This window comes from Dendrobates tinctorius, unplaced genomic scaffold (assembly GCF_039654945.1).
Source record: "Dendrobates tinctorius isolate UK_male_01 unplaced genomic scaffold, ASM3965494v1 ptg000164l, whole genome shotgun sequence".
Lineage (NCBI taxonomy): Eukaryota > Metazoa > Chordata > Amphibia > Anura > Dendrobatidae > Dendrobates > Dendrobates tinctorius.
In genome coordinates this window covers 7,229,543-7,257,417 of record NW_027361831.1, presented here as the reverse complement: position 1 = coordinate 7,257,417, position 27,875 = coordinate 7,229,543, and the positions used below count along the sequence as shown (strand labels likewise).

The window sequence follows — 27,875 nt, the reverse complement described above, 5'->3', positions numbered from 1 at the left end:
GAGAACAGTTTTAGAACTTTTGTGAAAGATCTTAATATAAATGATATTGGTCTTAGCTTTACATGTGAGGTTAGTGCCAACAGACTACCCTTCCTGGACATAGTCATTAAGAGGGGAGAAAATGACCGCATAGTCACAGAAACATACAGGAAACCTACCTCTACGAATTCCCTTCTAAGATGGGAATCTAGTCACCCAGTCCCCTTGAAAAAAGGTATTCCTAAAGGTCAGTACCTACGCATGAAAAGGAATTGTACTGATCAGAGAGACTTTAAGAGACAAGCAGATGACCTTAGATCTCGTTTTCATGAACGAGGATACCCAGATGACATTCTTAAAGGGGCCTATAAGTCTACGGTAGAGAAGGAAAGAAAAGAACTACTTATACCCAAACAGCAAACCAATGAAGACAATATCATAAGGTTCATCACCACTTTTTCCAATGGGGCAAATGAGCTGAGAGCCATTATGAACCGACATTGGCCAATACTATGTATGGACAAGGATCTTGGAGGCTTGATCTCGGACAATCCACAAATTACATTTAGAAGGGGCCGCTCCTTGAGGGATAGGTTGGTCCGCAGCCATTATACCCAGAAAACCTCATACAGCTCAACATGGCTAGGTACACAGCCGAAAGGCTGTTACAGATGTGGTAGCTGTAAATATTGTACCTCTATTCAACAGAGCAAAGAATTTCAGAGCAATGTCACAGGAAAGATCTACCCTATTCGTTAATTCATTAATTGTAGATCAATAGGAGTGGTATATAAAATCACCTGTAGCTGTGGCCTTGAATACATCGGCAAGACCAAGAGGGAGCTGAGGGTTAGGGTAGGCGAACATCATAGAGATATAATTCATAAACGTGATACACCGGTAGCCACCCATGTCAATCAAAGACATAAGGGTGACGTGAAGGCAGTCAGTTTCATGGGCATAGAAAAGGTCCCCCAAAATCCAAGAGGAGGTGATTGGGATAAACGCATACTCCAAAGAGAAACCTATTGGATTTTCTCATTACAATCTGTATATCCCAAAGGACTGAATGAGACACTATCCTTTTCTTCCTTCTTGTAGGGAGTTTTAATAGGGCTTTTTAGTTCAGGGAGAGCCGACGAGGAGTGGGGGCGCCATTTGCGCAGGAATTTAGGGTGCCAACCTCCGCGTGAGGTAGGGAACAGCTAGTTAGGGACCTATAGGGCCAGATTTAGCGGGCACCCTTTCTATAATTCCTACAGATATATGGAGGTTGGTGGTATCCCCTTCTTAAGCATGCAACAAAATTAATTGAATAATTTCCACATCACACATATTTTGCAGTTGGTATCCTGACTCTTTTTTCTGCTTTTTTTCTGCTTCTTTTCCTATGACGGAGTGTAAAGAATTTGTTTTCATTCACAAGATAATCCCTGACAATGTCCATAATATGGGTGTTGGCGTTTTGTACTGATTCATAACGCCTATGCAATCATAAAATGACTTAACAATTCGGGTCCCGTATAAATAATGATAGGGGGACGCATTCAACATTTATGATTGATTAAATGAAGCCGCTCTATTAGATTGATGCAATAAAATAAAGTGAGCGGCTCCTACTGATACGTGATGGTCAGGTGACTGCCTAGACCAATCACGCAATATCTTGATATGCAGACTGACATGCCCGGTTACGCCCAGGAAGTGGGGCAGGGTATGGTCGGTTCCTGTCTCAACATGACGCGCGGCGCCTGTTTAGGAAAACCCAGGAAGTGGGGCAAGTTGCCTGAGCAGATGCCGGCGTCATGCGCAAACCGGAAGTACTGTACGGGGCAACCGGAAACGGCAACAAGCCGCGGTATGCCGCGATTTATAAAAGGCAGCTATCTTACAACGGGCGTGCTATGCGCCAGAAGAAGGTGTCACAATACCCCTGATGAGTCAGGCATCGACGAAACGCGTTGGGTGACAAATCTGGAGATCGGGTCACGATTTTGGGTTTTCAGATGGACCTTACCTGATCATCCGTTCTTTATAGAAGCGTTTAAAGATAAGTACAGCGGTCTCAGTTTCTATAGTGGTATCATAAATGGATACAATTTGCTCATGAGGTGATTTTATGCTTATGCATTTGACCGATGCTGTACATATGATGTGCTAATTTATATACGGGCTGGATATATGTCTATTAAGTAATATTAATTCTGATGACATAAAGGCCTGGTCGGCACACAATTACAAATATACAAGGCTCATATGGTCGGAGATTCCAGGTTTTGAAACACCTGACAAGAAATACGTTAATGTCTAGGGCCATATGGTACCTTATTTAGTACAAAACGGTTTGTTTTTAATAGAACACTGCACAATTGCACATTGGCACATGTTTGTTTTGATTTGATGTATGGTTTTTAAAGAATCATTAAAGGTTATGTTTTATTGTTTATGATATACCAATTTGCTACCTCTCTATATTCACATGTAACATAAACGCTTCTTATTTTTTGCTGCTTTTTTTTTTTTTAACAGAAATACTGCAGTCAAAGTGGATGTGATTTCATGAAAATTGCGCAGTTACTTTTTTACGTGCAGAATCAAAGCTTTTCTGTGCTAAAAAAAAACACGTTAGAAACGCAGCTTCACATCAGCACCAAAAAAAAACGCCTCAATGAGGAAATGGCATAAAAAATGCAGCAATAATCAGGGAAGAATGTTGGTGTAGTTTGGTGCGGATCCTGCAGAAAACAAAAAACATAGTATTTCTGCAACGTGTGAACACGGCCTTACAGACACTATGAAGCCAGATGCAAAAATGTTCTGGCTGCTACAAAAATGAAGGAACAAAAAATAATCCTCAGGTTCCAACTTGAGATGAGCAGGATGCACAGAGGACTTTATCCCAGTCCTAGATTGTCAATTCCACGCCGGGGACCCTGGAAGGTTAGTGATTCATGGCCTCTGTTCAGCCGCCAGGTAGCACTGACCTAGACGCTGGACCAGAGACCCGGGAAGCGGACCTGCTCATCTCGAGACCCAACTGTCCCGTATACAACAGACAGTCCTGGATTTCGGCCCACGGCCGGCAGTCTCAAGTGTCTGCTGTATGTCCCTCACTACCAGCGCCCCTCTGACAACACCTCCTGCCAGGGGAGAAAGAAATGGGCAACAGGGGCGTGGCCAAAATGTGCCAAGGTACACTGCTTAATTAGTCCCTATTTTTATTTTTCAAAAGTTGGCAGGTATGACCTCGTACACATACAGCTCCATGTCTTACACACACGGCTCCGCACCGCACAAGTTGTACACACACGGCTCCGCACCGCACACGTTGTACACTCACGGCTCCGCTCGGTACACGTCGTATACACATGGCTCTGCTCCGTACACCTCGTACACGCGGCTCTGCTCCATACAAGTTGTACACGTGCGGCTCTGCTCCGCACACCTCGTACACACGCGGCTCCGCACACCTCGTACACACGCGGCTCCGATAACCTCGTACACACGAGGCACCGCACTGTACACCTCGTACACATGCGGCTCCGCTCCGCTTTTGTTCCTGTTCCTCTGATAGCTACTGTACATACAACCCAACTATGGAAAACTGGAAGGGAGGAAACTTACTGCTCACACAGTACATTTCCCCTTTTGTGGGTGCTTCCCCCACACAGTTCCCACAGTACCGCCATCCCCCCACACACAGTATAATGTTCCCACAGTACCGCCATCCCTCCACACACAGTATAATGTTCCCTCAGTACCACCATCCCCCACACAGAGTATAATGTTCCCATAGTACCGCCATCCCTCCCACAGTATAATGTTCCTACAGTACTGTTGTAGCTGCTTTTTGTTCTGACCAACAGTCAGGTATGCCAGATCACCAGTGAGTCCGGATTATGAGATTTTCGCCCTTCTGATGACAAGTGCTTGGAGACAAAGAGACTCAACACACACGAGCCGTGGTCAAATCACTTTATCTGACGTAATGAAATCCAAGGCAATATTTTATACCATTTACAACAAATGCAACTCTATGGAGCTCATGTAGCCCCCATCATCACTTTCAGGGTTATATCATGTTTACAATGTGTCCAGAACATGTTGTAACTGACTTTTGAGAACAAATATGATAACAAGTATAGTTTCCTTGAACACAGAGACTAGTAGTCTACATAAGAATAACACATAGGAATAATAGGGCAGAAGGCATTAGAAGTCTTAAAGGCAATTAAAGGGATATAAAAGCAAACCATTAACTTTTCTATATCAATTTCCCCTTTTGTAAATGGTATAACCTTTGCCACAGGGTCAGCTGATGTCCACAAAGGAGCTACTGTCTCATGGGTCTAGTACCCATAAGGGGGCTTCCTACCTGCTTTGCCCATTCACCCTCAGTGTGGACACTCACTTTCCCCATCAGCAATGGCCACCTGGGGTCTATGATACACTACAGAAGGTTCAGCCTTAGATTTTTTTTTTTCCCATTCATACATTATTCAGTAGCTTAAGTAATACATATATTAGCGTTTTTGCGGCCACATAAAACAATAAGCAAAACAACAAAATTTGCATACAAGTCTGTACAATGCCAAAACTCCATCCTGCTATGCCATTAAACCAATTTGCTGGATTTAAAAAAAGAGAATGTGTTACCCCACCTGGAGTCTCTATTTGCACTCTGTTGTTTTAACCATTGGTCTCTAAGTTCACCTATTTTGTCTATACTGGCCCTGATCTGGAGATTGCCAGCAGGGTCGATATAATTACAACAGGTTGGACCAATTATCTGACACATTCCTCCTTCTTTTGCTGTCAGGTAATCTAGTACTATAGTATGTTGGTTACTAACTATGATTAATTGTCTCTGTATTGTATTCGTTTCATTAAGAACGTCAAGAATCTGGAAAATCTGATTGTCCAGGTAGTCGGTAGCTTCCACTAATTTATCCCACATTTGTGTTATAAAGGGGTATATTAGCATACTACGGAATATTTTATTTGTTATCCCCATTTCTACTAGATGTGGCCTACCATTTGGCTTATTGTCTGCAGCCCTTCTTTACAAAGTGTGAATTGGAACTGCTGCAGTGTCTATTTTACTATGAGGAACTATGAAAGTGGCTGGTGTTAGTTTGGCAAGAGAGTAAACCCCTCTTATGTCCGGGCTCACCCACCTTTAGGCACGATGTCCGCAAACCAAGAATACTCCTTCGGGGAGAACACAAATGTAACCAGGGGTCTGTATAAATGTACATTGGTATAAACTCAAAAGTCCTGACATGGGCTTGTGGGCACACCAAGTATTATTCATTTGTTTTCCCCTTATACCAGATGCACATTTACCCCTTTCTTTCCTTATTTTGCCTGTAGATGCTTTACAGCCTTCAACACCATCCTGGTACACCGTCTCATTAACCTGTTTGATCGTGAGTGTATATGCGGAAGCAATTATTGTCCTCACCACAGGTGTTTGCTCCACTGTGTTGAAGACTGAACCACAGTCCATCATTGGGAATGGGGTCTGAGTGAGGAATTTCAGTCCTCCTCCTGGCGACCATATTTCCAACATCTGAATCATATTTCCGCCACCACATTTGTACCTTAGGCCGTGTTATATTAAACTGAAACCAGGGATTAGCGGCCCATCCGATTATAGCCAATGAGGCAGATATACCACGGGGCACATCTTTTCCCCAAAACCTAGATTGAGTCCAAGTCTCATTGTGTATGCAGTGTGGGGTTAATACCTCCCATGGCTCCAGAGGTAAGGCCAAGTACGGCATAGTCCTTGCAGATACTGGGCTGTGTGTACAGATCCAACAGTCTTTCGGTTTCTGTCCTTCCATGTCCCTTATAAGAAGAGCATGATGCCGAATAAGTTTGTTGTCCCAGTCAGCATTTAAGAGTTTGTCCTGTGTCTCTGTAGAGTGCAGTAACCCTGTCACTGCCAGCAAGGTGATGAGGAGTACAGTCATTCTACTGTTGACAGGACCTTCTTGCAGTGACTGGCGTGGATCCAGGTGGGCTTTCCCTCAAGTTTTACTGAGGTGGATGTGGTCAGCTGGACTTGGAAGAGGCCGTCAAATCGTGGGTCCAGGCTCCTTCTCACGTGTCTGCGTATAACCACCCAATAACCTGGATTCAGCTGATACACATCTGCACTGGCATTAGGATCTGGATTGGATGAGAAAACATGTTTATGCACCACATTAAGTCTTTCCTGCAAGGCCTGGACATAGGCTGTCATAGAACCATGTTGCATTTGTAGCACCTGTGGGAAGTACAGACCAGTCTTTGGTGCACTACCAAACAGGACTTCAAAGGGAGACAAACCTGTCTTTCTATTTGGAGTGTGTCTGACTGAAAGGAGTGCAAGAGGCAAGCACTCTACCCAGCTCTTTCCTGTGTCTGCCATGGCCATTTGAATTTTCAGTTTAAGTGTCCCATTTAGTCTTTTCACTTTCCCACTACTTTGTGGCCTATATGATGTATGAAATGCTTGCTGTACACCCAGGGCCTGCATGACTTCCCTCATTATTTCTCCCGTGATGTGTGTACCCCTATCGCTTTCTATGGTTTCTGGGGACACCATACCTGCAGATCAGTTCTTTCATCAGTTTGTCTGTAGTCATTTTAGCATTTGCACATTTTACCGGATAGGCTTCCAGCCAACCAGAGAATAGATCTACACATACTAGGATATTTGCATACACTCCTACTTTGGTAGCTGTATGTCGTCAATCTGCAGTCTCTGAAATGGGTAGAGAGGCCTAGGTGTTGCTTTCTTAGGGACTTTTACTGTTTTACCTGGGTTGTGCTGTGCACAGATGAGGCATGATTGTACAAGTTTCGCGGCTGCGTAACTGAAACCAGGAGCGATCCAGAAGGCATCCACCATGGCACACATGTGACTTTTTGAGGCGTGAGTGGGGCCATGTGTTGCTTGCGCCATAATCGAGAACAGGGACTTTGGTAGGCACAACTTATCCTTATTCTCCCATACTCCGTTCGAGTTCAGCTCAGCTCTCAGTCTCCCCCGGTGTACCTTCTCTGTTTGGGCAGCCTGTTGCTGGAGAGATTTCAGGACATCTAGGCTCAGTGTGGCAGGAATACGCTGACTCCCCGCCACCGTCCACTGCTCCCTAGGCCGCCTTGCTGCTACTTTAGCAGCCTCATCCGCCCTTCTGTTGCCCTCTACCTCCACAGAGTGTGTGCTTTTACCTTGACAATGCCAACCTGGACTGGTAACATCAATGCCTCCATCAATTGTTTCACCAGCTCTGCATTTTTAATGGGCTTCGAATCTGTGAAAATATTAGCGACTTTACCTGCAGCGACTCTACACGCTTCAGTGAGTGCCTTCAACTCTGCCTCCTGCGCCGACATGTGAGGAGGGAGTGGTTCAGCTCGGATTACCTCATGTGAGGATACTACTGCATATCCAGTGTAGAATCGTCCATCCTGGTGGTATCAGGAGCCAGCTACAAAAAAACCCTCAAAATCTGCATTAGGAACAGTTCTATGCAGTTATGTTCACTCGTCATGTCAAAGTATTCTTCCTCACTTGCTAATACGGTCACCAATTCCCCCTTTTCTGAATCCACAGGCAGGAGGGTGGCTGGATTCAGAACGTTACATCTTTTGAGGGTGACATACTCAGGAATTAGTAGAGCACATGCAAGTCGGAGCTGTCTGGCCATAGACAGATGTTTTGGTTGAACTTGTACGAGTATGGAATGGATGTCATGTGGGGAATAAATTGTCAAAGGAGTGAGATCATAGGGGTCTGGTGACAAATAGTCATAAAGTGGTTGCAACATTTGTGAAGCAGGCCTTATCCAAGGCCTACAGTAGGTCACTAAGCCTAGGAAAGTGCGTAGATGCTGATGTGACCTGTGTAGAGGGAGATTTTGAATTGCTTGTTTCCTGTCTTCAGTCAGGTGTCTGGTACCTTCAGCAATACAATGTCCCAAAAATGTCACCTTTTGTTTGCAATACTGTAATTTGTCACGTGAGACCTTGCAACCCTTTCCTGATAAAAAAAAAACATAGCAAGGAAACTGTGGCTTCCCTGCAGGACCCCTGGTCCAGGCAGAACAGCAAAAGGTCATCCACGTACTGTAATAGTACAATCAGCGGATGACGTGATTGCCACTACTCAAGGATCCCTGCCATTGCTGCTGAATAGATGGCAGGGGATTTCTTTCCCCCTTTTTGGGAGGACTGTCCAACAATATTGTTCACCTTTGAGTTAAGGAGAAAGATACTGACAGTCAGGGTGCAGGGGTACAGAGATAAATGCACCTGCTAAATCACTGACTGTGAAACATTTTGACATTACTGGGATCTGTGACAGTATTGTGTGTGTTAGGAACGATTGAGGTCACACTACCTGTATCATCATTAATAGCTCTTAAGTCATGAACCTTTCTGTAAGTGTCAGCAAACCCTTGAGTCCTTTTTCCCTAATGGGATACAAAAAGGGGTGTTGCAGGAGGAAGGATCTTTGCACTAGAACCCCTGCCTTAACATACTCTCTAATATCTCTGCTCGGGGCCATTGATTTTTCTAGGCTCAAGGGGTATTGCTTTAAACAAGGAGGAGTGGTTCCTTTTTCCAATTTAATCATGACAGGGGGAATGGGCAACCGACCCACATCAGTTTTTCCCCTTGCCCAAACAGTGTCTGGCCCCTGTCCCATTTCTTCATCCTCAGGCATTTTGGTGTCAGGTGTTAGTTTCACCGCTTTTGTCATATACACCATTGCCGCAATCTTACACAAATGTTTATCTGAGAGGGGACTTGTGACTGTAATACCCTCAGGAGAGTACTGTATGGTGGCCGGGATCGCACTCAGCACATCTGCTCCCAGTAAATTCATAGGGGTATTGTCACTAACAATAAGTTTTGTAAGTACCACAATTCCAGCACCTCACTGTTTCTATGTCCTTAGGTCCCTTATTACATCTCCACTTTTTTTCCTTGTGCTCCAGCATACATGACAGGTCGTCTTATTGTCCTTGTCTGCTCAATTTCTTTAGCTACCTTAAGGAGGTCTTTTGGATCTACATATCTCCATTCAGGTCTGGCTGTCTTTACTGCGTCTCGTAAGTCTTTGTTCATACCGTCAATGAATGCATTCACCAGTATTCTAACATCAAGAGGGATTATGCAAATGTTCCCCATGTCTGCCCATTTCAGCTGTAACCGTCCAAAGTACATCTCTACACCCTCTCTCCTCTTTGCTGTGTCACGTTAGTCAGGAGTACAGACTGCTATGATTGTTCCATTGTAGCCCACTGTTTTAGTGACTCACAGTACGTCTCCCCAGACCGTGCAGATTTATCATCCATGCCCCAAGCCTGATTCTTTGCCACATCTGTGTGTCTTAATTATATGTCCTAGTGCGTCACCTGCCTTTAAACCTGCCCAGGTACACTTATATGTCTGCTGTATTTCCTTTGTGTCTGTAAAATGGGAATGGTTGGTCTTCAGGGTCAGGCAATTGCTTTAGCATAGCCAACTGGTCAGAGGGGCTCCAGGGATAATACACCTGCATCTTTCTTACTCTAGTCGCCCCTCTAGGTCCTGATGCGGTTGGTCGTCTGATGTCTACTGTCAGCTCACTCCTCAAAGGTCAATGTCCCCACTACCCACTAACCATACTATTATGTCACTACTAGTGTTGAGCGATACCGTCCGATACTTAAAAGTATCGTATCGGATGGTATCGGCCGATCTAAAAAAAATATCGGGTATCGCCGATTCCGATACCGGAAGTTCCATTCAAGTCTATGGGACTTCCGGTATCGGAATAAGAAAAACCCTATTTTTGCCTTGTACAGCCTCTCTGGGGTCTGTACGGGCCTTTCGGGGGGCTGTGCCGGCCTGCCGGGGGTCTGTGCAGGCTCCGGTGGTCTGTGCAGGCCTGCCGGTGGTCTGTGCAGGCTTCGGTGGTCTGTGCAGGCCTGCCGGGGGGCTGTGCCGGCCTGCCGGTGGTCTGTGCAGGCTCCGGTGGTCTGTGCAGGCCTGCCGGGGGGCTGTGCCGGCCTGCCGGTGGTCTGTGCAGGCTCCGGGGGTCTGTGCTGGCCTGCCGGGGGGGCTGTGCCGGCCTGCCGGTGGTCTGTGCAGGCTCCGGGGGTCTGTGCCGGCCTGCCGGGGAGCTGTGCCGGCCTGCCAGTGGGCTGTGCAGGCTCCGGGGGTCTGTGCAGGCATCGTCCGATGGGACTACAAGTCCCATCGGGCGATGCCTGCTACCATGACAGTGATTGACACATTAGCCAATGATGGGACAGTAGTAGTCCCATCATCCGGCTAATGTGTTGAATGTAAAAAAAAAAAAAAAAAAATGTACATGCTACATACATACAACATGCATACTACATATATACTACATGTAACATACATACTACATATATACTACATGCAACATGCATACTACATACATGCTACATACTACATTCATGCTACATACTACATACATACTACATACATAATACATATATACTACATGCATGCAACATACATACAACATATATACTACATGCATGCAACATGCATACTACATATATACTATATATACTACATGTAACATACATACTACATATATACTACATGCTACATACATGCTGCATACTACATACATGCTACATACTACATACATAATACTACATGCATGCAACATACATACAACATATATACTACATGTAACATACTACATATATACTACATGCATGCAACATACATACAACATATATACTACATGCATGCAACATGCATACTACATATATACTATATATACTACATGTAACATACATACTACATATATACTACATGCTACATACATGCAACATACATACTACATACATGCAACATACATACTACATACATGCTACATACTACATACATGCTACATACATACTACATATATACCACATGCATGCAACATGCATACTACATATATACTGCATATATACTACATGCATGCAACATACATATATACTACATACAATACATACATATAGACATACAGTACATATAACATAGAGTACATACTCACCGTCACTTGTCACTTTGATCCCCAAAGCCATTGTCCCCTTGAGGAATAAATATCAAAATAAAAAAACACCAATATACTTACCCCGATCCGCAGAAGTCCACGAGGGTCCCACGTCCATCTTGCGTGGAGAACAGCAGCATCAGCTGATGCTACCGTTCTCTACCAGCTCCAGGAATACAATGACGGAAGGAAGGTATCCTTCCGCACTGTATTCCTCCACCACTTTAAAAAAAAAAAAAAAAGTCCCTAGTCTCACTTTAGCCAGCAATGGCATAAAGTGAGACTAGGGACTTTTTTTTTTTTTAAAGTGGTGGAGGAATACAGTGCGGAAAGATACCTACCTTCCGTCATTGTATTCCTGGAGCTGGTAGAGAACGGTAGCATCAGCTGATGCTGCTGTTCTCCACGCAAGATGGACGTGGGACCCTCGTGGACTTCTGCGGATCGGGGTAAGTATATTGGTGTTTTTTTATTTTGATATTTATTCCTCAAGGGGACAATGGCTTTGGGGATCAAAGTGACAAGTGACGGTGAGTATGTACTCTATGTTATATGTACTGTATGTCTATATGTATGTATTGTATGTAGTATATATGTATGTTGCATGCATGTAGTATATATGCAGTATATATGTAGTATGCATGTTGCATGCATGTGGCATATATGTAGTATGTATGTAGCATGTATGTAGTATGTAGTATGTATGTTGCATGTATGTAGCATGTAGTGTGTATGTATGTTGAATGTATGTAGCATGTAGTGTGTATGTTGCATGTCTGTAGCATGTAGTATATATGTAGTATGTATGTTACATGTAGTATATATAGTATATATGTAGTATGTATGTTACATGTAGTATATATAGTATATATGTAGTATGCATGTTGCATGCATGTAGTATATATGTTGTATGTATGTTGCATGCATGTAGTATATATGTATTATGTATGTAGCATGTATGTAGTATGTATGTTGCATGTATGTAGCATGTAGTATATATGTAGTATGTATGTTACATGTAGTATATATAGTATATATGTAGTATGCATGTAGTGTATATGTTGTATGTATGTTGCATGCATGTAGTATATATGTATTATGTATGTAGTATGTAGCATGTATGTAGCATGTATGTAGCATGTAGTATATATGTAGTATGTATGTTACATGTAGTATATATAGTATATATGTAGTATGCATGTTGCATGCATGTTGTATGTATGTTGCATGCATGTAGTATATATGTATTATGTATGTAGTATGTATGTAGCATGTATGTAGTATGTAGCATGTATGTAGCATGCATGTAGTATGTAGCATGTATGTAGTATGCATGTTGCATGTAGTATGTATGTTACATGTAGTATATATGTAGTATGCATGTTGTATGTATGTAGCATGTATGTAGCATGTAAATTTTTTTTTTTTTTTTACATTCAACACATTAGCCGGATGATGGGACTACTACTGTTCCATCATTGGCTAATGTGTCAATCACTGTCATAGTAGCAGGCATCTCCCGATGGGACTTGTAGTCCCATCGGACGATGCCTGCACAGCCCCCCGGAGCCTGCACAGACCACCGGCAGGCCGGCACAGCCCCCCGGCAGGCCGGCACAGACCACTGGAGCCTGCACAGACCACCGGCAGGCCGGCACAGCCCCCCGGCAGGCCGGCACAGACCCCCGGAGCCTGCACAGACCACCGGCAGGCCGGCACAGCCCCCCTGGCAGGCCGGCACAGCCCCCCCGGCAGGCCGGCACAGACCCCCGGAGCCTGCACAGACCACCGGCAGGCCGGCACAGCCCCCCGGCAGGCCGGCACAGACCCCCGGAGCCTGCACAGACCACCGGCAGGCCGGCACAGACCCCCGGACAGTCGGCACAGCCCCCCCGAAGGCCCGAACTGACGGTGCATCATGATGCGCACAGACAGCGCATCATGATGACGTCATTTCGGCAGCCAATCAGAGCCACAAAAGTGGCTCATTGCATTTTGGACTTCCGATTCCGGTATCCGATACGAAAAAAGTATCGGTACTCGGTATCGGAATTCCGATACGGCAAATATCGGCCGATACCCGATACTTGCGGTATCGGAAAGCTCAACACTAGTCACTACATGTGATCTTGTCTGGACAGGATTTAGTGCAATTTGCTTAGGTCAGTAGTATAGGTCACACAAGTAGCTATTCAGTCTGGGTTTGTCTGAGTCTGATCACAGTGTTTACAAGTCCATCTGTTTTGTCTGGGTCTCTGGTTAAATTTTGTCAATCAAAACATTCATAATACACCTTCCATACTGCTGCACATTCTCAAACACCATTTATTCACTTGCTATTTTCTTCCCTTGTCTGTGCCTTTTTGTACATCCAAACATTCACACTCTGGTATTTTTGCCTTTTTCAAAATTGGTCCCACTTGTTTTAATGCTTCCTTCTCTGTCTTTTACAATCTGCATAGCTGTCTTGGATATCATTGGGGCACCGACCGTATACAGAAAAAGTTGCCCATGGCTTCAACCTTTTTCTGCCGGTAGCTCACCTTTCTTCCGAAATGCCCTTCTGTGTGTCTAGACCTCTGTCTTATAGCCCACACATAGCAAGTCAGAGTGAGCCTGCCAAGGTATATCCTGAAGGCTCCTTGCCTTCGCCTCTCACCCACAACAAAAAATCCCGCTGACTAAAGTAAGAAGGCCCAGGTGTGATAGGCCTCTAACCTACTTTATCAGCCATACAGTCGGCTACCTCCTTTGTTGATCCACAATTTGCTATACAAATCAATCACACAACTAGAAGCAGGTTCAAACACATTTATGACCAAACAATCACTTACACTCTCCAAACAATCACTTACAATTTCCTTCTAAATTAGGTACCACATTTTACTTTCAACTTCAGCTTACAAAATTTCATTCCACTTCAATTAAGTACTGTTGCTTTAAAATGCATAAATCTAATAGCGAGCTTTTCAGAACCACAGAGAATCTTGAGCACAGCAGAGATAAGACAAGAGGAAACCGAACAGCGGCATCATTCCCCCTCCCATCAGAATGTAGTGTCCTTCACAAAATAACAGAATGCAGTAGATCTTTAGACTTAATCAGAATCAATTTCTACAAGGAAAACTCAAAATCACGGGATTTCACTGTAAGAGCAGATAACTGTATAATGTGATTAACTGAGTCTTGCCCTTTTCTGGCCAAATGCATTCAGGAAACTTTACAATGTAATGTCACATATAACACGAGCTATATCATTACTCAATTCATTCAGTCTCAGATGTAGATTTGAAATATCTATAATGCATCTGTCTGGGATTCCACCACAACTAGAAAGGTAACAATCTATTGACACAAAATGATGTGTGATGATTCATTCATATGTGCTCATTCAGGGATTTTTTTCTTTCACTTTTCGGCGGTCATTTGATTTTACAAAGAGAAGATAACAAAAATCCCTTATACTCAATTACTCATCTCTCATTTCATTCAGAGGTTCTCATAGACATACATACAAGGATTCACACAGCCTGCCTACATTGCATTATGGATTTTGAAACCTTAACCTACAGCCGTGTCCACTGACACTCTGAGAACACCAAAGCCAACTTTTTAAACCACAAGGACCAAACAACCAAAAACCCCAGCCCTATACAAAATACAGCCTCATATGATTTACTGCCAATCCAAAATCACTGCACAGTCTATCCCAGGCTCTGTGCTACATAGTACACCAGTACACAACCAGTTAGTATATTAGTATATTGCCAGACCAGATTAACAGATAATACAGATGACAATTATTATCTTATTACTCTATTATTCAACTCTCATACAGACATACTCACCGCTCACTAGTGATGTGGGTTCTTTTGAACCGTGTTGTACAGTCTTACCCAGAGATATGTAGACATCCTTAGAGAGGCTGCAGACGCAGAATCAATGTAAGAATAAATGTTCTCACCTGCTACAGCCTGGATTCTGCATATTCAACCTCCCAGGAAGCTCCCACATACAGATTCCGAATAGGCTGGTTTCCAAGGCCCCACATTGGGCGCCAAAAACTGTTGTAGCTGCTTTTTGTTCTGACCAACAGTCAGGTATGCCAGATCACCAGTGAGTCCGGATTATGAGATTTTCGCCCTTCTGATGACAAGCGCTTGGAGACAAAGAGACTCAACACACACGAGCCGTGGTCAAATCACTTTATCTGACGTAATGAAATACAAGGCAATATTTTATACCGTTTACAACAAATGCAACTCTATGGAGCTCAAGTAGCCCCCATCATCACTTTCAGGGTTATATCATGTTTACAATGTGTCCAGAACATGTTGTAACTGACTTTTGAGAACAAATATAACAAGTTTAGTTTCCTTGAACACAGAGACTAGTAGTCTACATAAGAATAACTCTAGCAATAATAGGGCAGAAGGCATTAGAAGTCTTAAAGGCAATTAAAGGGGTATAAAAGCAAACCATTAACTCTTCTATATCAGTACCGCGATCCCCCCCACACAGTATATAATGTTCCCACAGTACCTCCATCCCCCACACACACTATAATGTTCCCTCAGTACCGCCTTCCCCCACACAGTATAATGTTCCCACAGTACCACCATCCACCCACACACAGTATAGTGTTCTCACAGTACCGCCACCCCACCACACAGTATAATGTTCTCACAGTGCCGCCATCCCCCCACACAAAGTAAAATGTTCCCACAGTACCTCCATCCCCACACAAGGTATAATTTTCCCATGATACCACCATCCCCCCCCACACAGTATAAGTTTCCCGGTTCCCCCAGTACCACCACCCCTCCTTACACACATTATGATAGTACAAGTTGCCCCCACAATATGTCTCCCCCCTCCTTCTAATAAATAAATCCCCCCTTCCCCCACTCCTGGTACAGATACAGATGACCCCGGGACACAGCACCGACCTCCTGGGTCAGGTTCCCAGGTCTGGAGATGTGGCCCCGTGCCGGTGCTATAGATGTATGAGGGGCTGTTATCTGTGGTGAGCTGTACATGGAATGGAGACATTCTGGGGACAGATTATCCCAGAAGTAGAACTTCTTATCTTTAGTGAATGGAGCTGGATTTTACCTTGTTGTTTTCTTTTTATACTTTAATGACCTCGTTCTCGGACCCCATTGTTAGGCCCCGGCTGTCATGGCGATATATTGGGAGGTGTCTATGGGGAACACAGGACTCCCTGTCTCTGTGCCCCAGATATAATGGAGGAGGCTCTCTGCCTATGTCTTTCTGCCTCAGACACAATAATGGTTGTCGTCTCTCAGTTACCTCAGATATATAGAAGATGTCTTCTCTCTGTCCTCATCAAGAATGGAGAATGGAACATTATTGAATGTGGGCTATTATCCCTGCCTGTCAGTGTGATACTAATGGCCCCATATACATGAGATAACTGTTGGCCGTACAATCATTCGGCTGATTTCTATTTCTCCCGACTCCCCACACAACTGTTCTACTCGGCCGGGCTTTCCTGTGATCCCTATATAATGTCTACCATTTGGCATATAAGGTGCACCATGTGTCTCACGCTTCTTGTATGGTGTTTTACAAGCGTTGTTGGTGCCAATTCTATTTTGTAACTTTTTAGCACCTGTTTATTTCTGATGATTTTCATGTAATTTAGGGGCCATTCCATCCAAACTGAACATTCCTGTATCGCCTGTAAAAAAAAAAAAACGTAAAAGAAAAAATTATAAAATAATAATAAATATCTAATATTATAACATGGGGTCTTAATTACAACCAGTAAAAAACCCTAAACATAATTATTGTCCAGTTCAGAGTTTGGCGCTTTCCTTACTCTGTACTGAACAATAGGTCGATTTTTGGTAACATAGTTTAACACTTTGTCACTGGTTGAAACTGTAATTTCACCACATAATTTGAAAATACATACTCAGACATATCTGTTTCTACCATAAAACAAATGTGATATATTTCCTTATAATTTATTTATATATTTTAAGCTGTGTGAATGTAACACCTGTAACTATGGAATGGCGCCTAGGGAAATCTAAGCTGAAAATCACAGGGAAAAAAAACCCATAAAACTCAAACAGCTTTTATAAATGCCTCAAATGATTCTGTGTGTATTAGATATGATATCTAACAGGATAAAAGATAACAGTGCGGGGAAGACGGAGAACATTCATATAGACGGCCGGTGGTGATGGAGTCAGTGATGGACTCTGGCCAGATATGTTTCTAGAGCCGTAGTAGGAGATGAAGATGTCGTCCTCATCATGAAGTAGTTATTCCTCCTGTCACGTGTAATGAATATCTCCTGCAGTATTGCTAATGCCGATTCCAGGGTCGGAAAATGAGACGAGAATTAGCGTTATGGAAGATGAGTCTATGAGGAACGTATTCAGCTGCCGACTCCGAGGAAGAAACTGCTTGTTGTCTGTGGTGTAAAATATATAGGAAACTAAATGCTGTAAAATAATAAACCTCATATATTTCCCTTATTATCTCCAGTAATTGTATTGTTACTCGGGATTCTTTATGATGTTACATCGTCATCTTCTCCCATTCAGATTCCTACAATATCAGATCCTCTCAGTGGAGATCTTCCGTATAAGAGGATTTTTCAGATTTACCCATCAGGGATGAACATGGACAGAGACAAGATGGCGGAGAGGATATTACACCTCACCCTAGAGATCCTCTTCCGGCTTAATGGAGAGGTGAGAGATTCTGATGACGTCACATTACATCATTCTTATCTATGGGAATAACAGATGTACAGAACTGGAGAGGTGAGGACTCTGGAAATGTCTGTAGTGAGATTTATTAATGTGTCTCTCCATAACCAGGATTACACAGTAGTGAAGAAGACCTCTAGTGAGCGCTGTCAGGCCCCTGTGTCTGAGGAATGGAGAAGACCCCTGAGCCCCATCATGGGGCCTCCACCTCATCCCCTGATACATGAGGACATCAATGACCAGAAGATCCTAGAACTCACCTACAAGATGATTGAGCTGCTGACTGGAGAGGTGACACTGCTGGGAATGCTGGGATATTATACAGTAACGCTATGAAGTGATGGAGGAGATGATGGTATCATTGTATGTTATAAACACAAAGGATCCCAATGGGCATAATTAAAGCAACAGGGGATCAAAGAGTATATCCAACCATAGAATTTTATTGCAATCGTTCTCGAACACCCTCCACCTCACATGAGGACAATACCCTATGCTTGGGTTCTATGAGTGGGTGCAAGATTTTATGTTTACATTAACCCTTTATTGCGGCTCTGCCTTTGCACATTGATTAACTGTTTGCTGACCACTTATTTCAGTAAAAATTATTTCTATTTGTGCACATTGTGCAGGGCCTCAAGTTTTGCATAAACTTACTCACATTATACATTTGTACTTTTGGCTGTACTTCTTATTATTGATCCCCTGTTTTCCAGCTTTGGTAGTGATACTCTGCTCAGACTTAATTTTTGTGTTAGTTTATGCTAATAAAATTATTTCTGTGGTTGAATATGCTCTGTGATCCCCTGTTGCTTTGTTTATGCCCATTGAGGTCCTTTGTGTTTATACTGCCTTTTGAGTTTGGACCTGCTATTTCTTATATTTAACTCGGGAAACCTCTTGTATGTGTCAGGTTCCTATAAGGTGTCAGGATGTCGCTGTCTATTTCTCCATGGAGGAGTGGGAGTATGTAGAAGGACACAAAGATCTGTACAAGGAGATCATTATGGAGGTTCCCCAGCCCCTCACATCACCAGGTAATAGACAGGACTAAATACATACGGCCTATAATTATCTGTATGTAAAGAATGCATTAAATCCTTATATTGTGTCTCCGCCAGTTCTATCCAGTAAGAAAACAACACCAGAGAGATGTCACCGTCATCTTCTTCTACAGGACTGTAAACAAGAAGATCCCAATGTTCCTCAGAATCATCAGGTAGATGGAGAGAAGGTGTCATGAGATCTCCCCTATGATGTGTAGACGGCTATGACAGTCTCGTGCTCAGTCTCGTTTTACTCACCAGTATTATTTATGTTTTATACTTGTGTATTGAGAATGGTGGAGATGGCAGGATTTGATCTGATCATAATTTGACTTCTACATCTGTCTGTGACTTTTACAATATTTTTTCAGGACGGATATCTGACCCATATTAATACTACAGAAACATATGTGAGGGGTGATGAGCGGTGTAAAGAGGAGATTCCTACATATGACTACCCAGGTGAGTAGTAACCACTTATTGCAGTGAAGTCACAGATTCTTCTCAGTCACTGGCTGTCGTGATAATGGTTGAGTACGGCTGCAATCCAATGGCCAGAGGAGCACGAACGGGAAATAACAAGCGGTAGTTCCAGTTGTTGAAATTAGCGCTAAGAATCCTAGGGAGAAGATTGGAGTGGGAACAGTCTGAGTAAGGTCACGTTCACACGTTCAGTGTTTTACATCAGTATTTCTAAGCCAAATCCAGGGGTGGGTGAAAATTGCTAAAGTGGTGCACGTGACTGTATTATACTTTTTCCTCTGATTCTTCCATTTCTGGTTTGGGCTTACAAATACTTATGTAAAATACTGCACATGTGAACATGGACTAAGACAGTTCTCAGGAGCTGAAGACTGGAACTAGACTAAAGGCTAGACACAAAAGTGAATGAATAATGGCAGCCAATAGTGGTCAATCTACGGAAAGATTACAGAAGTCTGACACTGGCCTTTCTCCTTTTATAAGAAGTGTTGTCTAGCCATATTGCAATCATGTTATCACTAGTGATGAGCGAGAATACTCTTTGCTCAGGTTTTCCCGAGCATGCTCGGGTGATTTCTGAGTATTTTGGCGCGCTCGGAGATTTAGTGTTTGTCGACACAGCTGCATGATTTGCGGCTGCAAGACAGGCTGAGTACATGTGGGGATTGCCTGTTTGTTAGGAATTCCACACATGTATTCAGGCTAAAAACGAAAAAACTGAACTGAAGTAGACTTGAATGACATGCATGATGTAAAAGTATGTTCACACTGGCCATAAAAGCTAACAAAACCAAAGGAAAAAACAATGTGTGCATATACCGTAATGAAAATAAATAAGTAAAAAAGCAAGTGCATTAAATACTTAACATAGGGTACTTAGTAAACACTGTTTTGATCAAAAAAAAGTATAAAGCTGTCCCACCACAGCAAGGTGTACCCATTTGGGACAGTAACTACGCTCTCTAACGCTAAAACCTACCTAGTGTGAATAGTGGCAGAGTGTCTCCGGGTCCCAAACGGACAACCAGCTTAAGAGGTACTATATATGAACTACACAGCTCAGTAGAAATGAGGCCACACCCTATTTGTACTGAGTGTAAAAATACTAGAAAAAAAAAAGAAAAAACCTGAACTGATGTAGACTTGAATGACATGCATGATGTTAAAGCATGTTCACACTGGCCATGTATTCAGGCTGTCTAGCAGCCACAAATCATGCAGCTGTGTCGACAAACACTAAATCTCCAAGCATGCTAAAATCCTCAGATATCATCCGAGCATGCTCAGGAAAACCCGAACAACGAGTATACTCGCTCATTACTAGTTATCAGTAATTTACCAGAGCCAGAATGGGTTTGTAGCAAACAAGTCATGACAGATTAATCTAATTTCCTTCTATGATGGAATCACTGACTGGGAGGATCAGGGAAATGCGGTAGATATAGTATATCTTGACTTGAGCAAAGCATTTGATTCTATCCCTATAGAAATAATGACCAAGTATGGGATGGACAAGGCTGCGGTTAGGTGGATTCCGAACTGGCTCAGTGTTCCTACTCAAAGAGAAGTAATAAATGGTTGCACCTCCAATTTTGAATGAATGTTTCAAGTGGGGTACCCCAATGTTTCAAATTTTTATAAATGATCTAAATATATAAACTAATCAAATCTGCAGACGTTGCAAAGCTAGGTGGGATAGCTAACACTTGAGAAGACAGAGAAAGGATTCAGAATTATCTATATAAGCTAGAACAATGGGCAGGAACTAATAGGATGGTATATAACTGGGAAAAATGCAAGACAAGATTCTGCATCTGGGCAAGAAAAACGAAAATTTCATCTACCGAATGGCAAGAATAGAACTAAGCAACAGCATGTGTGATAAAGACTTATTTATGCTAATAGATCACAGACTGCACACAAGTCAACAGTGTAATGCAGCAGCAAAAAAAGGCAAACAGTTCTAGGATGTATTAAGAGAAGCATAGAAGTCTAGATCACGTGAAGTAATTATCCCCCTCTTGGTCAGGCCTCACCTGGAATACTGTGTACAGTTCTGGGCACCACATTTTAAAAAAAGAGGTTGATAAACTCGAGCAAGTTCAGAGAACAGCTACCAAGATGGTGAGCTGAATGCAAACTACGTCCTAGGAGGAACGGTTAATGGCGTATCAGGTGATACTTTATTGGATCACCAACAGAGGCAATAACATATAGTACAGTCCCAGTAAGTACATAAGATGGTGCAAATGGTAGAATTTTACCGTTCAGTTGGCTTGCCAGGAATTTGAACATTTGCGAGTTCAGGGCTTCCAGGGACAATTATCCCAATCAGTGTCACCCCGCTTTTGGCAGACACCCACAGAGAGGAGTTAGCGGCAAGCTTACAAAGCTGACAGTCCATTAAGGTATGTGGCCAAGTGACTTGAATATCTCAACCTGGGTTCTCCAAATGTCTTCATACGTAAATCAAATCTGTGTTCCTATGGTTGGAGCCATGGTGCTTTGGCTGATGTCCTCTAGAGTCTCACTGTAGAAGGAGAGAAGTACCATTTATACCCACAGCTGTACTTTAGGGCATTATCCACAGTTTTGGGAGAGGAGGGAGGAGGTAATCTCTCATTGTTTGAGTGTTCAATTAAACTGCATATTTTGTCCTTCATTGTTTGCAGAACAACAAGCTGCAGGGACTGATGAATGCCTGATGACTTACTATTTACCAAACTAACAAACCTCAATTGTTCAATTAACCTTCGCCTTTGTCCCTCAAGGATATAAAAATTGAATGAGGCTACGAATCAGAGAATTGTAATTAACATAAGGTAGAGGTTCCTTGTGTCCCTCAAGTATAGCAGAACAGCAGAAGAAATAACTTCAGGGCCAGATACAAAAATGTTCAAAAATATAAGTTCGAAAATATTTCAAGGATATTTTATTAAAAAATAATTTGTTTTATTCTTGGCAGATGACTGTACCCGAAGATCAGGGGGACAAATGACATCTTCAATTTTTAAATCAGATGAACTTGAGATCACACATCATACAATTGAAGTAGATGCCATTACTCCAGGTACACCATCATCCCTTCACAGCGAAGATCTATCATCTGATCCTTTGAAAAAGGTCCTTTCTTCTGATTCAATACAGACTACTAATAGAAATATAAGCCAGAAATTAGGCATTCAAAAAAGAAATGCTCTTAAAGCAAAGAAGCCAATTTCTGGTTCAGAATATGGAAATAGTTTTCCCCTCAAAACATCTTTTTCTAAACATCAAAAAGTTCACACAGAGGAAAAGAGATTTTCATGTTCCAAATGTGGGAGGGATTTTAACAAGGAATCAGATCTTGTTAGACATAAGATAATTCATGCTGAGGAGAAGCCATATTCATGTTCAGAATGTCATAAATGTTTTAAAGTTAAATCAAAACTTATAAGACATCTGAGAATTCACACAGGGGAGAAACCATATCTATGTTCAGAATGTGATAAGTGTTTTGACCAGAAATCTTCTCTTGTTATTCACCAGAGAACTCACACAGGGGTGAAGCCACATTCATGTTCAGAATGTGGAAAATGTTATGGACAGAGATCACATCTTGTTGCACATCAGAGAACTCACAAAGGGCAAAAGCCTTTTTCATGTTCAGAATGTGGAAAATGTTATGGACAGAGATCACACCTTGTTAGACACCAGAGAACTCACACAGGAGAGAAGTTTATTTCATGTGTAGAATGTGGGAAGTGTTTTGTAGATAAAACATACCTTGTTATTCACCAGAGAACTCACACGGGAGAGAAGCCCTTTTCATGTTCAGAATGTGGGAAATGTTTTATAACGAAATCTTGTCTAGTTATTCACCAGAGAACTCACACAGGGGAAAACCCTTTTTCATGTTCAGAATGTGGGAAATGTTTTACTCAGAAATCATTTCTTGTTGCACATCAAAGAATTCATACAGGGGAGAAACCATATTCATGTTCAGAATGTGGGAAATGTTTTTCATTTAAATCATATCTTGATAGACATCAGAAAAATCACACATGGGAGAAGCCTTTTTCATGTTTAGAATGTGGGAAATGTTTTTCATTTAAATCATATCTTGATAGACACCAGAGAATTCACTCTGAGGAGAAGCCTTTTTCATGTTTAGAATGTGGGAAATGTTTTGTAGATAAAACACACCTTGCTATTCACCAAAGAACTCACAAAGGGGAAAAGCCTTTTTCATGTTCAGAATGTGGAAAATGTTTTGCACGTAAATCATTTCTAGTTGAGCATCTAATAATTCACACAGGGAAGAAACCATATTCATGTTCAGAATGTGGGAAATGTTTTTCCTTTAAATCAAATCTTGATAGACATCAGAAAATTCACACAGGGGAGAAGCCTTTTTCCTGTTCAGAATGTGGGAAATGTTTTTTACTTAAATTATATCTTGTTAGACACCAGAGAACTCACACTGGGGAGAAGCCTTTTTCCTGTTCAGAATGTGGGAAATGTTTTACCCAAAAAAGGCACCTTCTTGAACATCTAAAATCCCACACAGGGAATGCATTATGATACCTGGAATGTAAAAACTGAATTGCTGGAAATTATGTTTTGTTGACCACTAAGAATAATGCACTCAGGGAGAAATAATATATGTTATGTAGAATTTGTAAAAACACATTGTAACAATGCTACTCAATTTGTAGTGATCTGAGGTGTAAGTGGAACAGTTTCTACTTAAAGTCTGGCTGGTTTATTTCATTCCTCTTAAACCACATCACAGGAAACTCAAATACAGCCCTTTTCCAGCATAAACTAAAACATAAAGCAACAAGTCCATACAATAGTTCTGGTTAGCCCACCTGCCTTAGTGTCCAGGTTCTTAGTCCTTTTGCAAAGGCACTCAGTCCAGGAGATCTATGCACCTCCATATACACAGCCCATCTATGAGACAAAACAGGTCTCATTTTAAGCAGTTAATCACACCTAGGGGTGGAGATATGGTGAGCAGCTGTTCATAATCAAAACGTCGTGGCCGATTTAACCCCTTTTAGTCTTATATGCACTAAAGCGTTACGTCAGGTTTATCTCGCATCCGTTATGTGTCTAACAGCCAACTTACATACCTCCCCACTCTGCCTAAAGCCATGGACTTGGCATCTTTTACTACTAGACATGGGATTCTAGAGAGGGCATCAACATTACCATGTGACTCCTGGCTGCAGAAATCCTGCAGGGCTAGAAACCAGCTGGTAACCTGAACATTTTCCCCTTTTTCTTACTCATCCAAATGAATGGGCCAGGGTCTCACACTAATTTAAATTCTCGCCCTAAGAGATAGTATCGCAATGTGTCCTCCGCCCATTTCATGTTCACAGGTATTCCTTTTCTACAATGGAATAATTTTTCTCGCATGCTGACCATTTTCTACTCAGGTAGAGAACAGTATGTTCATATGCATGTATCTCTTGAGAGAGGACTGTTCCTAATCCGACTTCTGAGGCATCTGATTGGAGTACAAATTCCTTCTTTAAAGTAGCAGGTTATCAGGACTGGCTGCTTACACAGAGCAACTTTTAGTTCTTGAAAGGCCGCCTCCGCCTCTGACGTCTATTTGGCCATGACTAATTTTGTCCCCTTAAGCTTAGCTCAGTCGGGTGCAGCCACCATGGTAAAGTTTGGACTGGTTTTGGCCAGTCCTGGATTGTGTCCACTTTTCTGATCTGGGATTTTACTTCGCTTCTACCTACCATGTATCCAAGGTATTTGGCCTCCTCTTTCCCATTTTTTTTTTTCATTTATAGAGAACCCCACTTTCTGCAGAGCATTAAACACCACCTGAAATTTTTCCAGATGACATCCCCCATGTGGGCTGAAGATCACAATATCATCCAGGTATGCCTCAGCATAATTCTTATGGAGTGTGAGGATCCGGTCCATGGACCTCAGGAAGGTGGCTGCAGTCTGAATGGCAACCAGACATATTGAAAACAACCGTCGGGCGTAGATAAAGTAATCTTCTCTTTGGCTTCTTGTGACATGGGGATTTTCCAATATCTCTTTGTTTGATCCAAGGTGGTTATGCACCTTGCTGGCCCAAGTCTTGATCAGCTCAGAGACATCTGATATGCTTCGAACTTGGGAGACTTCGTTCAGCTTCTAATAATCATTATACAATCTCCATTCTCCATCGGGTTTTGGATCAAAGACATGAAGAGGTTTGCACAAGTGAGAAGTGGGAGCGGTTAGTTGGCAGGTATGACAGGGCTTGCGATATTTTAGGATTTCCTGGTGACAGATGGGCCAATAGAACCTCCACCCGACCCATTCTTGGGTTTTGTTGACACCCAGATGGCCATCCAAGATATGTGAATGGGCCCTATCCAAGACATGTGAATAGGCCCTATCCAACACCCGCCATCTATAAGGTCCTAGTACCAACAATTGCTCCAGTATTTCCTCTCTGACCTTAGTAACCTGGTACAATAAGTCCCCAGTCATCACAAAATAAGGATATCTGGTATCAGCCCTCGGCTCCTGTGTTATGCCGTTTCTAACAATTACTTTATTAAATGCTTCTTTTTACAGTTAGGTGCCTATGTAGGGCAGACCCCAAATTTTCTCTGGTCACCCCTATCTCAGGAGTGTCCGCTTCTAGGGATATTGCCTTCCCATCTCCCACCATTAAACAGAAGTTAAACCCTTCAGGCTCTGTGCTAGGCGAGACTTGTTTAGGGCCATCCTGTTTCTTACATGAGCAATTAAGGTCTCCAGCCCTCCCTCACAAGTCCCTGAACAACACAAAGTCCGGGCCAATGAATATTGGATGCAATAAATCCTGAACCACGCCGACCTCATGAGACTCTCAATTACCTCTCTGGCCATGGGATAGTCTTTAGCATTCCTGTGAATGCAGCCGACGGGCATCTTCTTTCCAGGGATTCACTAGAGAGGGGGTGTAGCCCTCATGAGGGTCACCAATCTCCCTAAGTCAAGTAGTCTAGTCATTTGCAGTCCATTCAGTTTTACAGGTGTAGCTCGGGGCCCCTGGCTCGGTGGACACTCCACAACGTCACTCAATCAAGGAGATCTACAAACCTCCATATACACAGCCTATCTCTGAGACAAAACAGATCTCATTTTACCCAGTGATCCACACCCATGGGTGGAGATGTGGTAAGCAGCTGCTCATAATCAACCTGTCATGGCTGATATAACCCGTTTTAGTCCTATGTGCACTAAAGCATTACTTCAGGTTTATCTCCCATCCACTATGTGTCTAACAGATGTTATACTAAATAACAGACAGTTGTATATTTCAGTGTGAAGGGAATTTACTTTAGAACTTACTGTATTTCTTGTACCATTAGATGCCATTTTAACACGAAAAAGTCTTGCTAATAAGTGTCTCTTGTAGGGTACGGTAGGTTTGGATTTCTTTTTCCATTAATAATAAAGACCTTCAGTTAAAAATTGCCTTTTTTTACTTGTGTTATCTTTGTCTAATACTTAAATTTGTTTTGTGATCTGAAACATTTAACTGTGAAAAATATGCAAAAGAATAGGAAATCAGGAAGGGGGCAAACACTTTTTCACACCACTGTATATACACTATATAGACAAATATTGCAGCCCTCTCCCTCACCTTCCAAAAAATATTCAAAATGTCCTCCTCCCTGTGCTATTTATTACAGTTCCTTTCAGATCACAGTCTCCACATTCAAAAAAACGTCCCTAACTTCTTTACACTACAATAATAAACATGTCCATATCACACATTACTAGTTACATCTACGATCCATTTCTTCTTTGTAGGAACATCTGATGTGATCCATATTTTTTAATCAGATAAATTTTTATTAACGAAATTCAAACAGAGAACTAAGTCCAGACATTACAATGTCTAACAAGGTCACATATTTTCAATTACAGCGTATCCCTTCCCCCTTATAGATAAAACAGCAACATATACTCAGAAGTACATCCTCCTTTCGGGATCATCGTCTCTCCACCCACGGTGTCCACAATGAATTGAACATTTTTTTCCCTTTTTCTTTTGGCATAAATACCTTTTTCCATATTTATAATAAAGTCTGATTGTCTAATAAATTCTTGTATCGTCGGCGGTTCTTCATTTATCCAGTGGCTGGCTATTAACCCCTTCACCCCCAAGGGTGGTTTGCACGTTCATGACCGGGCCAATTTTAACAATTCTGACCACTGTACCTTTATGAGGTCATAACTCTGGAACGCTTCCATGGATCCCGGTGATTCTGACATTGTTTTCTCGTGACATATTGTACTTCATGTTAGTGGTAAAATTTCATACAAATAACTTGCATTTATTTGTGAGAAAAACGGAAATTTGGCGAAAATTTTGAAAATTTCGCAATTTTCCAACTTTGAATTTTTATGCCCTTAAATCACAGAGATACGGCACACAAAAAACTTGATAACTAACATTTCCCACATGTTTACTTTACATCAGCACAATTTTGGAACCAAAATTTTTTTTTGTTAGGAAGTTATAAGGGTTAAAAGTTGACCAGCGATTTCTCATTTTTA

General features: G+C 42.3%; 1 protein-coding gene across 1 annotated transcript in view; it reads left to right on the top strand.

Moving 5' to 3' along the window:
* The window catches only part of LOC141052925 (uncharacterized), a 44,203-nt gene extending 17,418 nt beyond the window's left edge, over window positions 1–26,785 (top strand). Inside the window, 6 exon segments of the mRNA XM_073550246.1 lie at window positions 17,623–17,772; window positions 17,902–18,081; window positions 18,704–18,827; window positions 18,912–19,009; window positions 19,208–19,298; window positions 22,285–26,785. Coding sequence (XP_073406347.1) covers window positions 17,623–17,772; window positions 17,902–18,081; window positions 18,704–18,827; window positions 18,912–19,009; window positions 19,208–19,298; window positions 22,285–23,882 — 2,241 coding nt within the window. The 3' untranslated portion in view covers window positions 23,883–26,785.
* The last annotated feature ends 1,090 nt before the right edge of the window (window positions 26,786–27,875 follow it).